Here is a 16,761-nt window from a genome sequence, read left to right on the forward strand (position 1 = left end):
TATGAAATACAATGACCATTAGGAATGAAATCATTCCTAGGCTGCGATTGCTGACAATATTGTTCATTAATGATCTGGCGGTATTACATTTTATGATTTTTCATCAAAGTTATGGAGAAATTGATGTTTAAAATCTTTATACAGACATAATCATTTGTTGTTTCTATCTTTATGGACCTAGATATTGAATTTATAGATTAAATGTCAATACAAAATAAATTATAACTAATTAAAAGGCCACTAAAATACAAAAGAGGTTGATTCTACTGTTAAAAGTTCAGTCTGCTTCCTCAGTGCATATTTATAGTCACTGCTACAGTCCCAGTCTAAATGCTGTGGAAGCTACTTTGAGGACTTAACAAGTTTATTTCCTGTCAGTGATGACACCTCTGGAGCAGGTCAGGCATTGCATTATGGGCTGTAAATCAATGCACAGAGCACGACAGGAACAATATAACAGTGAATCAACTGCTATTGAGGACGTCTACCTCATATTGAGCTGTGTCACCTTTAGCAGAGTAACTGAATTTACCATATCATTGTCCGCATTGATCCTAACATGCCTCACATGAGTATCGACGTCCAAACATTATCACGGTATAAGACTGATGTTAAATGCTGTAGAGCAGGTGCAAATGATTACACACACTACACGCTGACATTTGGGATTTTTATGTAACATCTCGTCACGTCACACGGAAATTCTCAGGAGACACACACACACACACACACACACACACACACACACACACACACACACACACAGGGGAATCTTGGGAGAGGTTACTCGCTCACTGAACAGCAACACTGTTCGCTTGCATTTGTTATTTCTCTAGATCTAAAATCACAGTGCTTATAATGCAACATTCAACTCGTTCCACTGAGTCAGACCTCTGTTGAACTCTCTTACATTCACAATTAAGAGTCAGAGACGTGAGAATACAAAAGAAAGAAGCGCTGCATGAGTCTGTGTTGGAGGCAATTCTTCACAGACATGGCTGAGGGGAGGTTGTAGAGGAAATGGAGGAGTGGATGAAACCAGCTGTAGTAAGAACAGTTTGGGAGGTAATTGTTTTTCACCATGTTCACCATATTACTCTGGTCTGTGTTAGAATGCTAATATTTACTCATTAGCACCAAACCCTAAGTAAAGCAGTGGGAATAATATTTCTAAAATATTACATATTTGTATTAATTATTCAAAACGTATCAAAATTGTTTATTTGATACTAAAACATAATTTTATACATATTCCAGATCTGTGTCATTCCTGGAGAGATATCAAACCACAGCGTCACATTCACTCGATGGCCACTCCTGTCGATACAGTGCAGTCAGGTTATAGCGGCTAAATGCTAATTAGCACTACATGCAAAGTACAGCTGAGGCTGATGGGCATGACAGTGGTTCAGATGGGATTTGACCACAAAGTGTTGGTTGGACCTGATGATGGCAGCAAAGGAAAGTTCCTCATCCTGAGACAAGCTCTAAATAGCTGTTGAACATTTTGCACCATTAAACTTACTAGTTGTTGAGATGTTTGATTCTGGTGGACTGTAATGAACTGAAATAAATACCCTCGGAGCTGTGAGATTAAAAACCAAAATAAGTTTTATGTAGGTTCTTGCACATACAGTGGTGGTGGAGCACATTATTTTATAAAACATTTTCCCTTCATTTGTCCAGATTTATATTCAATAATAAATCTGAGACAATGATTTTAAACATCTGTAGAAACAGAGTCTTTACAGACCATTAAAGACCGGCCGGGCCTTCTTGTATATCGCTACATCCATGGTTTCATCTATTGACGTCTTTCGGGCTGTTATGACAACATGAAATGATAATCTGATACACACAACAAGATTACATTACACACTGTCATGTGATTCCAATGTGGGTCATTCAAAAACTATTCGACTCACTCATCATGCATGTGCCACTTTTCATACGGATCGGCTGGAAATAACTCAAGTCATGTTTAGTCTATGTATGAGCATCTGATTGTGTCAGCAGTAAATGATGACTTCCATCACATCGACGTAAATAGGAGCCACCTCTGGGATGAATATACGGTACGATGAGTCTCACTTTACTCTGACTCGTGATTCAGACGGCTGGCAGACGTCTCCACAGTTACAGTTACTGTACGCTTCGTGCCTCATTGCTACTGTACATCTTGTCACTTCATAAAAGGGACAAATTTGACACACTTGAGAAAGGTGTGTGGCGCCACTTCATAAACCTCTATGAGGGGTGGCACCAGCTCCGAGATCAAACACCCATGCACACAGTCAGAGCAAATCAAACCAAATTCTCCAATTCCAGTTTCCTGTGGCGGTTTGAGGCAGAAGTCACTGCTATCGAGGGAAACTGTGTTCTGGGTATTGGATTATTGTGTTCACATGGTGAAACACAGGCTGATCGGTATGGCTCTCCAAAAAGGGCAGGTGGTGAGTGGCTGAGGTCATCACACAGCAGGTTATAAACACACACAGACACACACACACACACACACACACACGCACACACTACACGCTGTCTCTGTTCTCTTGCCAAATGATAACAACCTTGCTTCATCTCTCTCATCCATTCTTTTTTAAATCTTTTCTTCCCATATATATGGATACACACACACACTTGTTTGGGAGAGATGAGAGTGTGAGTGAGATGGCGGGCTGCTATATCAGTGGTGGGACGGGTATATATTCCTGGCTGGTGCTGATAAGCCAACTGATGCCTTGCCTTATTTAGTCAGTACTCACTGACACACACTTGCAGAGCAGCACACACCACATGCACTCTGACTGTATGTGTTTGTCCAAGAGTGTTCGCATGTCAGTGTATGTGTGTGAACTGAAGAGTTCCTGTGAGGTGGGTTCTGATAAAGCCAATGCATATAGATAGAAGAGTGTGTTTGTGTGTGTGTGTGTGAGAGAGAGGGAGAGAGAGAGAGAGAGAGAGAGAGAGAGAGAGAGAGAGAGAGAGAGAGAGAGAGAGTAAAAGGTACAGGAAAATAGCTTCATGTGTTGAGGAAGTAGTTCAACAGTCTTTTCTATCATTTAAAATATTCTGTAACTTTAGCCAAACCAGTGAAAAGAAAGGCAAGCAGATATTTGGAAAAAGCTAATCTGATAATACTCTGATATTCTCCAACTGGCTCTTACACCCAAATATGTCCTTCCTTGCACACACTGTTTATTTTAAAATCAAATCTGTGATCCTAAATATAATTATTCCGTTTATCATTCTTGACTTTCAAGAAATGATAACACCATCATTAACACCAGTAACAGTAGTAAACTCTTGTTTACTATCTTGTATATTTTTGTGTGCATGTCTTTTTGTGGATGGCTGTGGCTCAGGAGGTCGAGGGTTTCATCCCCCGGCCCCAGTGTGTCCTTAGGCAAGATACTTTATCCAAATTTCCCCTGATGGCTGTGCTTATAGTGTATGAATGGTGTGATAGGATAGATGCTGCATTAAAAACAACATACCTAAGTTCAGGTGTTCAAGAGATGCTGATAAACACTTGACAGATTGCTGAGTATCATTTTGCTTATTTGATGAAATAAGTCTCATATAAATAAATGTTCTGTTCCAGAGAACCTGCCTCTTTGGTGTTGGTTAACTTTCACGTAGCACATAACAATTTAACTGAAAAAACATACTTCCTCATTTTCCCTGAAATGATTTTTGTATTTACCCATATGGGAAAGTGTGTTTTATCAACTTAACATAAGAGAATGAAGCTGAGGTAGAAAAATAATTGGAAAAACAACACACAATCCACTAGAGATGAACTGTTGAAACAAATATGCAAGTGTTGTCATATTTCTGTGCTTTGTGGATTTTCAAGGATAATGTTAACACTTTAGACACACTATTTATTTTTTAAACTTATGAAATAGCATAGAGTGCAGGAAAGCTTCACATCGAAGCCATCACATCGTTCATTGCCGAGTCTCCAGGATACCTCAACTGCTGATCCATGACAAAGAGGCTTAATGTGAGAAGCATCATGATGTAGAAAAGTTTTCAATGGTGCTAACCGTCACTTATATCTGTTCACAGGCCTCAACCACAACCACACACACACGAGAGTAGAGTGTACTTTCAGATAAGAGGGACAAAATAACTGAATGAGGGACCACTCCACTCCACCGCATCACACGAGAACACCATTGATTAGCTGATCACGAGCATGAGGTCATCAACTCTGCCCCAGAGGCAGTTGGGATAGCTCCTATGTACACTAATTCATGGTGGGGGGGTGGGTGTGTCCCTCTCTGTGTCATTTTCTGCTCTTTTTTCCACACCCGCACACTCCAGATTTCCCAGAATGCTCTTGCTCAGCAAATTCGCTGCATCTCCCAAATCATTCACTCAACATTCATCCCCTCGCTCTCTCACTTCATTCCATTCCCTTTGCTCTCTCTGTCTTTTCTGCCTTTGCTCTGTCTCCCTCCCCTCACTCCCTGCAGATCTGCTGCCGAACGCTCCACATCCAAAGACAGGGAGTCACGTGACGAGAGCTGGATCGATAGGAGTGCATCTTTCGCCATGCACTGTATAATGAGACTTACATAACACGCTTACAAGCGCCACCGTCTGCCTGTTTCTAACACAAATACACTTGATAGAGAAAAAAAAATGCTGAATTCAATCAGCACATGACGGAGCAGCACGTACCAGCCAGTAATTTGATCACTTACTCCAGTACAGGGGACCTTGTTTGCTGCCATAAACACTTTGTATCAGCCTGAATGCTTTCACTGTTGCTGCTTTAGCGCCATGCATTAGGTCATGTGTTTACTTCTTTTGTAAATTGTTGCGCTAATGCACAAACCGAAGAGATCAGTGGGCTCTCTTTCACCGTATTATCCATTTCTCTTTTCCTGGTATAGGTTTATCTCAACATCACGGTCCGCCCCTCGCTGACTCAGACAACGGACTCATAATATCAAGGGTCTTATCTGTGGAACAAACAGCCGTTCTAATATTAAGCATGTTAAATCCTTTCTTATGTAATCTGCATCTTATATCCTAGAAAACTGCATAATATGGTATTTTTTTCTTCCTGCTCACCGAAGAGGAGTTTATATAAATAACAAAATATTGTGTGGATATAAGAATAAAGCTCAGCTATTTATAGTGTCTGCAACAGCTATTACTGTGTTGCCCTGAATGCCCAGGCTATATCAAAATACGCTTATTCAATGACCCCACTGTTCTGTTTATCGAGAGTGTATATTTTTATATGTATAAGGGGAGTAAAAAATGTCCGATATCGATATATATATCAGCCGATAAATGTTTATTAAAAAAGAATTTGATGATGATTCCTAAAAGATCTTTATGAAACCCTTATGGAAGAATTGTTATTATAAGGCGATTAATATTTTACAGTTTTAACAAAACATTTTATTTTAGATAACTATAAATAAAAAAGAAAAGAAGAACTTGAATTAATTATCATATTGGCGGTTATTATCAGCATGCTGATTCATAGGTGGGGCCGAACAGCAGCCCAGACAAACCCTAAAACATTCAACGTCCCTGATATTTCCTTGAGCAAAAAGTCAACAATTTTGGATGTGAGTGAAATGGATCAAAAACTATAGAATGATAAGAACAGATGCAAAAGGGCGACTTGTGATAACTTTCATTTCGTGCCATCATCTAGTCAATTTGCCTGACGGTTTGATGACCAATCATCAGCTCGTGTTAGCATCATACTAACACATAAAACTAGAACATGGTAAAAGTCATACCGTATCAGTTAGCCATCGGCATGTTAGCAGTATATTACTGTGAAGGTGTTTACATGCTGATGTTAGCACTTAGCTCAAAGCCCTGCTGTGCATGAGTACACCCTCACTGAGCTGCTAGCATGCTCCAGACACTAAGGCCGGTTTAATTATATGAAGTATTAAAGGCTAAGATGATCAATGATAGTTTCAGAGCCCTGCAGCTAAGTTTCTTTGTGTACTTTTGAGTTTTATATTTTCATAAATGCAAATGCATGTGAGCGTGGAAAAGAAAATCAAATAGCGCATGATTGCATAGAGACCTTTTCACAGCTTGTACACACCCTGACAGTCTTCAGTTTAATAATTCCCTGATGCACTGAAACCAGAGGATGTCAAAGCGATGCTGCGTACCCTGAACTGTGTCCCAGTAGGGGGGGGCGGCTTTAAATGAAAAGGTCACGTCTCATCCACCTGTTAAAGAGCAGATGCCACATCAGAGCAAAGCTTGGCAGGGGGAGCAGGTATCGTTATTGGGCACACGAGACTCACTTGGCTCGAGTGGGGGTATGGCTATACAGCTCACGCACATGAACTCTCGGACACACAAATCTCTCTCTCTCACACACACACGCACACAAGATGCCTGACCCCTCTCCCTGGGAATGAAAGATATGAGCAGAGAATAGAAAATAGAAACAGAACCTTTTCCGGGACGATCACAGCGGCTACACAAAAGCCTTGACTGTTGGTGATGAATAAAGGTCGGAGCTGTTGTGATGCGACTCCACTTACAATCAGACCAGGAGAAATTTGTCAAACAGGCCACTGCTTGGTCTCTTTGACAGAGAAAATAAATGCCTGAGGATGTCCGGCTTGTCTTTTTGTTGTGTTGACACAATACACACCCATATGCACACAGAAGCATGAATAAACACACATAAACACAGTACCTGGAGGCTGCTATTTCCACTTTACTCCTGGCGATGGCTGCAGCCCTCTGTGCCCCCTCCACAGCCCGATCCACCTTCTCTTTGGTTTTGGGGTTTTTAAGAGGAATCAACTGCTTCCGTATTCCACGCACCAGCACGTTATTTTTGTACTTCCCTTCTTCTTTGGTGCTGTCTGGGAAAACCGTGCACCCGTAACCGTGGCGCTTGTTGTTAAGCCATTCTCCCTCATACTTCATCCCATTGGATCTCTCCGAAACACCAAATCCATTGCGTTTGTCATTCTTCCATTCGCCCATGTAGGTCTCGGTTGTGGTGGCGTCCACATGGTCCTCCAGAGGTAGGTCCTCGTCTGGCAGCTCGCCATCACCGATGGATATGGTGGAGTTGGCGTCGCTGGAGCTGATGCGGCTCATGGTGGCGTCGCTTCTCGCGGAGCTGCGCTTGCTGGAGATAGAGGTCCGAGAGTCCGACTTGCGCAGCTGCCTGAGGCTGCCGAAGAGCGAACCCCGGCGGAACAGGCCCTTCTTCTTGCCGGTGACGACCTCGCTGTCTGAGTGGAAGTTGAGGACGAAGCCGCCGCGACTGCCTGTAGGTGTGTCTGCAGGGGAGGAGAGGTCCTGGAGAACCGTTCCGTTACTCTGTTCGGAGCGCAGTGAGGCCAGGGATGTACGGAGAGGGGATTTGATAACGGTGGCCATGCCATAGGGAACACTCTGACGCACGCCATAGCCATGCCGCATACCGCCCATCCATTGGCCTTGATAGGTACCTGAAGGAACAGGTGACATGGGTCAGTGAGTCATAGGGAATTACTGTACATTTCTGAAGTGGTGGTTCCAAACATTTTTAGTGCATGGCCCCTTTAAAAGAAGCACTGTCCACTTGTGACATGTTGCTTATGTCAATAAATTGCGAATAATTCCATCAAAGCCTGGAGAAGTAATATTATCCGAACTTAATTTGTTCCAAATTCAAAGCTACAGTATAATCTAACCAAGGACAAAGTGTTTTCAAAGTCCTGCTTGTGAGTGTGAGTTTGCTTGTGGTTACCGTCTGTCTCACTGGGCCTAATTCCAAAAAAGAGTCTTTTATCTAAATGAAATTCTGTATAAGCCAGGAACACGTCTGTAGTCTGGGATTTTACAAACTCTCTGAGAAAGACTGGAAATTCAAATCATAGAAGATGGTGCACACAGCTTAACCTGTCCTCAAAAGCTTTAGAATCATATCAGCGTAACATTTCCATCTCGGTTAAAATGAGAACGATTTGTCTGATTCCTGTTGTGCAATTGGTCGGCCTGATATTCTCTGTATCAGCTAATACATAAGGGAGCATAGCAGCCTTGCTGTAAGGGAGCAGATTATGTCAACTAATGAAATGTTTTCTCTCCTTCCCCTCAGATCCGGAGCCGTGAGCATAACTAACTCAATCACAGAGATTTGATTAAGGAACTGGTACTGAGGATCACTTGGGATGAATGTGAATCACTCAGCTAGGAGCCTATTTTCAGGCGGCCACTAACTCCCCCACTGACAGTAGGCACATTCACCACCATCCGTTCGCCTCTGACGACAGGGAATTGCTATGAGTCACATAATGAGAGAAATACTTCATTAATCCCATTTGGTGCTGCTGAGCCCAATGAGCGTGTGCTGCCCTACTGTAGCTTCTTCAGAGCATCATATTACAATGCTGATCCTAATAAAAAGGAAGGCGTTTTAATCGAGCGCTCTCATCTCATTGACCAGCACGGCGAAGTATGCCATTATGGTGAGATTCTAGCGTAAAATGATATACCAGCCCGGGTAGGCATTTAGATGGATAAACAGTATGAGATTAACAGGCTGGCTCTGCGCTGCGGTTCAATTCTGTGACCCTGCAGATCAAGTTATCAGGATGTTGCTGGGTCAGACGGCCAGATGTTCTGTAGATCCTCTAGGGTCAGCTGATTTCCCAAGGCCGGCCCTCTGCAACCATCATATGTGAGGCATTTACTCTGCACCATAAGGCGTCTGTTAGTGGGGATGATGCTTAACGATTTACACATGCAATGACACCATGGAATACACAGCAGCTCTGTGGAATCCCTCGCAAGATCTTCTCTCCTTGATCAGAATCCAATCTATGAACACATCAACGTCAATGAGTGAGGTCAAAGGTCTGTGATTGGGTCTTCAACTGACCCCTCGCAAAAGTGTGTCCAGTGGGTGACTTTTCGTGGCTTAACAGACAGATGTGGAGCCTGAATTGTGATTACGTCTGACAGTGAACAAATTGTTGATAGATGGCATTTATTCTGCACCATAAGGCACCTTTTAGTGAAGATGATGCAATGGCACCATGGAACACACATGGCTCAACAGAATCATATACAAGCTACCTTGTTTAAATGGGACGCTGGGTTACTTCTCTTGTTCAGACTCTGGACCCGAGACAAAACCCAATCACTCCGAACACACCAGCGTCAACGAGAAAGGTCAAAGCTTTGGGATTAGCCTTTTGCTGACCTCTCGATTATGGCTAGTCCAAGAGTGTGTCCGGTGCATGACTCAACAAGGCTAAATAGAACGATGCAATGCCCAAATTTTGATTACGTTAGCATAAATTGTTTATCTAGAGTTTGAGATTGAGTTATTTAACACTGGATGTTGCATCCATTGAGATTAATATTTCCCTTTGCATCCAAACAAGGATTGCAGTCCTGACAGTGGCTGATTTGGCACCAACAGTTGTACTTTCTGAAGAAAATCTAATCTAAGAAAACCAGTTGCTTTTGATTGGAAAGAGACACCGAATGATGACTCTTCATGACAGGTGAAGGTTCAGATGTGAAAACGATAAGAGAGGCAGGGGATTTGCTGTGAAACTCCTTCTAGAGGAGGTGCTGGTCATGAGAGGAGCAACCGGTTGTTGCCAAATGATGATGGAATCAGAGAGGAACCTGGTACCAGACAAGTTCTCCCCAGTGGAGTTATAAATTATTGTTTTATTTTGAGGTGCATGATGAATCTTGACCGCAGTGCGCAATCTCAGCATCAACTCACATCACATCAGATGGAGATTCATGCGCTGATGTGTTTGTTGGAGTCTGAGCATCCTCCTCACTCGCAGGCTGCATCACACACGCACACACACACACACACACACGCACCATCACCAGCCACAGCAGTTAAAGCGACACACACACACACACACACACCTATAAGAAGTGCTCTTTACCTCCATCACCATAAGTTTCGATCCCATATCCATCCTGCAGCCCGTTGCTCCAGGTGCCGTCGTACCGGGCAGGTGTGTTGTGGCTCTGCCGGATCCCGTAGCGACCCTTAAACCCGTGACTCCACTCCCCGCGGTACACCCACTTCCCCTTGTTCTCCACCCCAAGCCCGTGCCGCTTCCCCTGGGACCAGTAGCCCCTGTAGGTGTTCCCGCTGGGCCAGGTGTACACCCCGACTATCTCGAAGCCGTGCGACCAGGATCCGGCGTACTCGCCCTGGCCCTTGGGTCCGGTGCAGATGCCGTGTCCGTGGGCTTTGCCATCCTCCCACCCCCCGCAGTAAGTGCCACCGTCGTCGAAGTCAAACCTTCCGCCCGTCATTCAGATAACAAGGCTGCAGATAGAAGCCGATGCTGCGGACTCAGGCGTCTCCAGGACCGAGGCGAGGGGCTCCAGGACCGGCGGTGTGAAGACAGGACGAGCCGACGAGACGATGATGACTAGAGGGATAAAAAGAGTGATAGTGAACAACAGGAGGGTGAGGACACGGAGGCTGACATGTGGGGGAAGGCATGTGTGGAGGTATGAACGGTGGGCGTCGTTTACCGGAGGAGCACCGGAGGTAGACCGCTGTGTGCTGCTCGTCTCCCCCCTCTCACCCACTGATCACAGAGGGAGAGAGAGAGAGGCGAGTCCGAGCTGAAGAGACACACCGAGCCAATGACAACGTCACAACACCGGGACCTCCCACCCTCTCCCTATCTCCCACTATCTCCCACTCTCTCTCTCTCGCTCCTTCTCCCAACATACCTCTCTGTCTCTTTCTCTCCCACCTATATGTCACTCCCTCTCTCTCCCCCCCACCCCTACCTTCCTCTCCCCCTCTCTCCCACCATTCTCTCTCTCTCCCCCACTCAACTTCTCCCTCTCTCTCTCTCTCCCACCCTACCTCTCCCTCTCATCCTACCTCCCCCTCTAATATAATATATAATCTATAATAATATTATAATTTGTATTGTTATTATTATTATGGATGCTCCCACATTTACCATAACAGAATAAGAGTGTTTGTGATTATCAATTGTGATTTTATGAATTTTTTTTTATATATTAACACCCATGATATATCTGTTGCATTATTGTATTTTATATTCACATACCAAATAATTGTATTGAATAGCTGATTCTAGGCCTATTTTTTTTTATTTCTTGATTGATCGTGTTGTTAGAATTCATTCATAAAACCCCAAACTAATTTTGTTCGCAGTGCATGCATCATGTTTGCTGGGCAATTATTTACATTTCAGTCAAGACTTAAGTCAGTAGTCAAATAATTCCTCCTCTAAACTGCACATGTAGAATTACAAAGTTTCCTCACTTCAGTTTCATTTGTTACAGTTATAAGTTTCAGATGGAACTTGTGTTGTTACTAGCCGTAAACTATGTACTATGTACTGTACTGTAAACTATAAACTAGGTGTATCCTTCACCGACAGAAGCCTACTGCTTAAAGAAATACCTCAGAGCGACCTCTGCTGTACAAATACACGTACTGCATAACCAAGGAGACATTTCATCATGTAAAGTTATAGAAATTATCAACAATAATTTGTTGTGTTTGTTTCTTACATCAAAAATATCCTATTAATGTTATAATCATGCATTATATACGTTTAGAAACGTGTATTCATCAGTAGTAATCTAGGTAACATACTCAACACATATACTATGTAATGGTTATTAGTAAAATAAATTTTAATCAGATTGAACTATGGGTAAAACAGATTTAATCTACTACTGATTATCTACGTTTACAGTCGTATCTATTAGACAACAACAACGAAAAACAGGGAAAAGAGAGAAGGGAGAACAGAAGGGAAAAAAGAAAAAGATCAACAGAGGGTGAAGGTTTAAACTCATTTTATCACTTATACAAACAAAAACAGCTTCACTGTGACAATATACTGTGAAATAAAAGCATTTTTATTTCCAAATAGTTTGTTCTCAATAAAAAAAAGTCTGTAGAAAGCAGTTTCACGTTACACTCCGAGTCTGTAGGGGGAGCACTCGGTTCACCGTGACCTGCTGCTCCGTCCTCACTTGTCCCCTAATATGATACTAACAAATAAAATGGCGTCTGAAAGCGGTTCTGTAGCTCAGGATGAGAAAACAGCTCTGATAGAAGAAGAGTCGGGACTGGACTCTGTTGAGCAGCCGGAAGGAGACACACCTGAGAGACAACATGAGTCCAAGCTGACGCTTTATCACTGGACTCAGTCTTTTAATTCTCAGAAGGTGAGAGGTTCAGCACCACAGCTCGGTGGACAGCTCCTACTCTGAGAAAATGGATGTGATGGAGTGGATGAGATCTGTAGACTCATGTCACACACACATCATCTGTACCTGAGGATTCATGATGATAGTATGATAATAACACTGACCTGCAGCACACTTCATCACTGTTCATCGAGGAAGCACAGACAGTGTTTACCTTCCTGATCCAGAAGGGAATGTTTCAGCATCACAGTTCAGTGGGAGAGGAGACAGATAGTGAAATCAGGACTGCAGTATATAATAATAACGATGATGATTACCTTTATTTATATTTAACCTTAAAAAACAAGGTTTACAAAGTGCTTCGACCGACGTAGCAAAAAGAGCAAGAGCAGCATTTTAGTAAATTCACAGTCACCGTTCGTTGATGTTTTAATTGAACACTCTGGTGCAAAGTCATGGCAACAAAAGGTGCAGAAATAATACAAGATTTGATTGTAGATCAGTCATGTATAGATTGATGACTGTAACAAATCTGAGTTTCACTCAGATATTTAAACCTCTGCTGCAGTCAAACAGAGTTGATGTGTTTCAGGTGCGTCTGGCCATAGCAGAGAAAGGTTTGCAGTGTCAGGAGTACAATGTGAGTCTGCCGCTCAGTGAGCACAACGAGCCCTGGTTCATGCGTCTGAATCCAACAGGTGAAGTGCCCGTCTTAGTCCACGATGACAACGTTATCTGTGACCCGACACAGATCATGGATTATCTGGAGCACAACTTTAACAATGGTGAGATTAAATAAAGACTCTTCACAGCTGCACACTCTCAGTAACCGACTGTTTAATGCACTTTAAGACTTCATTGCTTATTTATTTTCATCCAGTGATTCCTTCTTTTTCTTTCTGTTATTTTTGGTTTATAAATATCATTTTGTTGTTTTGATTTGTTCTTAATTTTGCATCATGCCTTTCTATAATTTTCTTTCATTGATTCATTTTTTTCTTGGTTCGCACTGATCCATGATAGCTTTGTTCTAAGGGTCCAGTCACCTCACAGGGGACAAAATATGGTAAGCATGGATATTTTAAGATACTGAAAATATCACATTTCCTTTTCATCACCCCAATCTTTTCTAAATCCTCCTTTAACAAGCTTACACCCCAAAAAATACCAAGATTTCTATCGTCTGCAGTAGAAATCCCTTTGATTCTGTTCTGTTTCACACTTTTACATCATTGCTCCTTCGTTTTCATGGATTTTCACAGAGGGAACTCCCAAGCTGGTACCTGAAGAGGGAAGCACATACTACCACAGGGTGCAGCACTACAGAGAGCTGCTGGACTCACTACAGATGGATGCCTATACCCACGGCTGCATCCTCCACCCTGAGATCACAGTGGACTCGCACATACCAGCCTATGCTGCTACGTGCATCCGATGTAAGACACAAAGAGAGGCACCCTGGTAACAATTTACAAGCTATGATGTTATATTATGTTTATCCACAGTGTTGGTTGTTAGGGAGTAAGGTTTAGAATCTGTTTTACCCACACAACAGCCACACATTTTAAGGCATCGATTCAAAAAGTGTTGGAAGTATTTCTCAGGGAGCTCATTTCCTGTCATGTAGGCTCTGGAAGATCTCAGATTTTTGTATGTCACATACATAACTCTACTTAAAAGAGGAAGCTGTTTGCATTAAACCAGAGGTTTCTATGAGAGAATATTGATTTTCACTGTTACTGAAGTGTGTCTCATCATGTCTGACCTGGTTTTATGTTTTTGTGTGACAGCACAGATTGGAAACACACAGTCAGAGCTGAAAAAACTGGCCGAGCAGAATCCAGAGCTGAAAGATGCTTATGTTGCAAAACAGAGGCGCATAAAAGTAAGTTATTTAATGAGTAGAGTGGCAAGTATGAACAACTGTAGGTTGTTTTATGTATTTTGTATATTTACATAAAACAGAAAGTGGCATTTGTTTCATAATGTAAACAATGTATAAAAATACATAATTACCATCAAAACATCATGTAAAATTCAAGTAATAGAGCTAAAACAAAAGCCCACGTCGTGGTAACTACTCTGTTTATCAACCTATTCTGTGAACTTAATTTAATCAGGCAACAGAAAAGTGAGCAGTGTGGGAGTATAGCGACTTTAGCAACATCTAAAACTGACTTGTTCCCCAGCTGTTTTCTGTAATTGGAAAACATCTGTTTTGATGAACCACCGTATTTGTTATTCCACCTTCTAAGTAAACGAGGCTGCAGCTAAATAGCGATAAAAGAATAATGATGGAAAATAAAACCCTGCTAATCAATTACTCAGCTTCTGCCATTTAAATCCCACATTTAAATCTGAATTCATGTGTTATTTAGATTTTAACATGAATATAAATTGAACACCAAGTAGCACTGAGATACATGTATGTACTAAGAGTAGTTCAGATAGATGAGAGAACATTTCATTTGTAGGTTCAGCAGTTTGACGTGTACCATGACTTTTCTCCTGTGATTTTTAATCGAGATAAAATGCTGTGAACTGAGGTATTTATATGTGATCATGTTTCTGCAGTCCAAGTTGTTTGACCATGACAACATGAAGTACCTGAAGAAGCTTCTGGATGAACTGGAGAGTGTGATGGACCAGGTGGAGACAGAGCTTCAGAGGAGGGTGGAAGAAACACCAGGTCACCACATCATCGTGTTGCTTAGTAACCACTGCACCATCAATAATCATACACAATAATCAATCATTGTATTAATATGACAATAATTAAATGTGCCGTGTTTCCCTTGTAGAAGAAGGCACTCAGTTCTGGCTGTGTGGGGACTTCTTCAGCATGGCTGACGTCTCTCTGGCAGTAACCTTACACCGCCTCAAGTTCCTCGGCCTCTCCCGTCGCTACTGGGGCAACGGTAACCGTGTCAACCTGGAAACATACTACGAGCGTGTGGTGGAGCGCCCGGCCTTCAGGAGGGTTTTAAGCCATGTCAACAACATCCTGATATCTGCCGTCCTGCCGGTGGCGTTTCGCGTGGCCAGGAAGAACGCACCGGTAATTGTTGGTACCACTCTCCTGATAGGCCTCCTGGGCGGAGCCACATACGTGGCCTTTCTGTACATGAAGAAGAGGCTCACTGCCTTTAGCTGAGGGAGGTTGTGGTGTTTGTTTGGGGACAGAACTGATGTGGGGGTGGGACGTATAGAAACATTTAAATTTAAGAAATGTTGCATTCATTTAAAGACAAATTTAACACAAATAAAATTAAAATTACACATATCTATTATTTTCTCTGTTGCTGGTTGCACAAAATGCACTTTTATTCATTTCCCACACCAAAGGTTTGACTGAAGATGAATTTGGTCACTTCTTGCTTTAAAGCTGAGGATACTTGAGTCTCTTCCCCATGAGCGGTTTGTTTTTATAACATTACCTGAAAGTACCGTTCCTCTCTGACAAAATGAAAATACATAGACCTTTGACCATGTGCCACGCCATCATAATATTAAACAATTATAAACCAGTATAAATAGATTTTCATACTTCATTGAAAACAATTAAAAGCTATGTAATGGTAAACATGATTTATCGTAAATGAGCAAAATGTTTCTATGTGCACTGAAATAATTACAAGGGAGCTTAATCTATTGACTTTACCATTTGTTATTTCATTGTCGTGCACATTTGCATGCAAACACCAGAAGTCAGTGACCCAGTCTGCCCAGCAGGAATCAAACATGTCTACATGTGTAGGAGCTCTGTTATCACAGCTGCACTCATGTTTTACTATAAGACTGATGGACAATTGCTTGAAACATTCTCTGTGTAACGTTGATTTCACTGCTTTTCTAATTTTATTTTTAGACCATCATGTAACACCTGTCTGAGAATAAACTGCTTCAAAACAAGCTGCAGTGTTTTCTGTCAATCAGGTCGATTTCAGCATTAAAAATTCACCACTCAGCATTGTTCAGTACTCCGTCATACATCACACAGGTTTTCAAACATTAAAAAATTCCACGCCTAAACATCTTAAGGCTGCTAATCACATCTCCCAGACTCTGGAAACGAGTCAGCATCTACAGAAGTTTGTTTGCTCAGTCAAAATCTCCATGGCCGACACTGACATTTAACATATGCTCGTCTTTTGCTTTAAACCCCCCCCCCCTCACGTGAGCTCACACACAGACACATGCCAGACCCCTCGACAAAGACTGGCCTTTGTTTCGAAGTGTCCAGAGGGGCTGGTTAGTGTAGCTGTCAAAGAAATGTCTCACACGTGTTAAAGCCGCATGTGAGTGTGTTTGTCAAAAGGACCATAAGCTCATACTCAAGTGTTAGGTCAGGAAAAAAAAAGAAGTCATACCCTCGCAAATGGCAACTGAAATGACATCACTTCATCTGCAGGGTTTATCTCACTCTGGTGTTATGTTGAGGGAGGACAGTCATGAACACATGAAAATGTATATTAGTGTAAATCAAAGTTAGGCACTGGTTATAAACAAAATGAGATTTATTCATTTATATAACAAATCTCCATGTGGATGATGTTTGTCTTA

General features: G+C 42.2%; 2 protein-coding genes across 4 annotated transcripts in view; one reads left to right on the forward strand and one right to left on the reverse strand.

Moving 5' to 3' along the window:
* Positions 1-10,302, reverse strand: part of jph1a (junctophilin 1a) — a 28,259-nt gene extending 17,957 nt beyond the window's left edge. The window contains exons 1-2 of the mRNA XM_069512876.1: positions 9,924-10,302; positions 6,704-7,472 (exon numbers count right to left, since the gene is read on the reverse strand). Coding sequence (XP_069368977.1) covers positions 6,704-7,472; positions 9,924-10,302 — 1,148 coding nt within the window. The remainder of the gene's footprint in view (positions 1-6,703; positions 7,473-9,923) is intronic.
* Positions 10,303-10,326: 24 nt separating this feature from the next.
* Positions 10,327-16,110, forward strand: gdap1 (ganglioside induced differentiation associated protein 1). 3 transcript variants are annotated; one of them, XM_069512877.1, is made up of 6 exons: positions 10,327-10,459; positions 12,791-12,983; positions 13,461-13,634; positions 13,989-14,083; positions 14,773-14,887; positions 15,000-16,110. In XM_069512877.1, exons 1-6 carry the CDS (start codon positions 10,415-10,417, stop codon positions 15,350-15,352), a joined length of 975 nt encoding a protein of 324 aa, XP_069368978.1. In that variant the 5' UTR covers positions 10,327-10,414; the 3' UTR covers positions 15,353-16,110. The 3 variants fall into 3 exon arrangements, with proteins under 3 accessions (XP_069368978.1, XP_019962588.2, XP_069368980.1); XM_020107029.2 differs by lacking the exon at positions 10,327-10,459 and adding an exon at positions 12,013-12,216; XM_069512879.1 differs by lacking the exon at positions 10,327-10,459 and adding an exon at positions 13,222-13,264 and having other exon boundaries at positions 12,792-12,983.
* Positions 16,111-16,761: the final 651 nt, after the last annotated feature.

The sequence above is a fragment of the Paralichthys olivaceus genome, chromosome 17 (assembly GCF_024713975.1).
Source record: "Paralichthys olivaceus isolate ysfri-2021 chromosome 17, ASM2471397v2, whole genome shotgun sequence".
NCBI lineage: Eukaryota > Metazoa > Chordata > Actinopteri > Pleuronectiformes > Paralichthyidae > Paralichthys > Paralichthys olivaceus.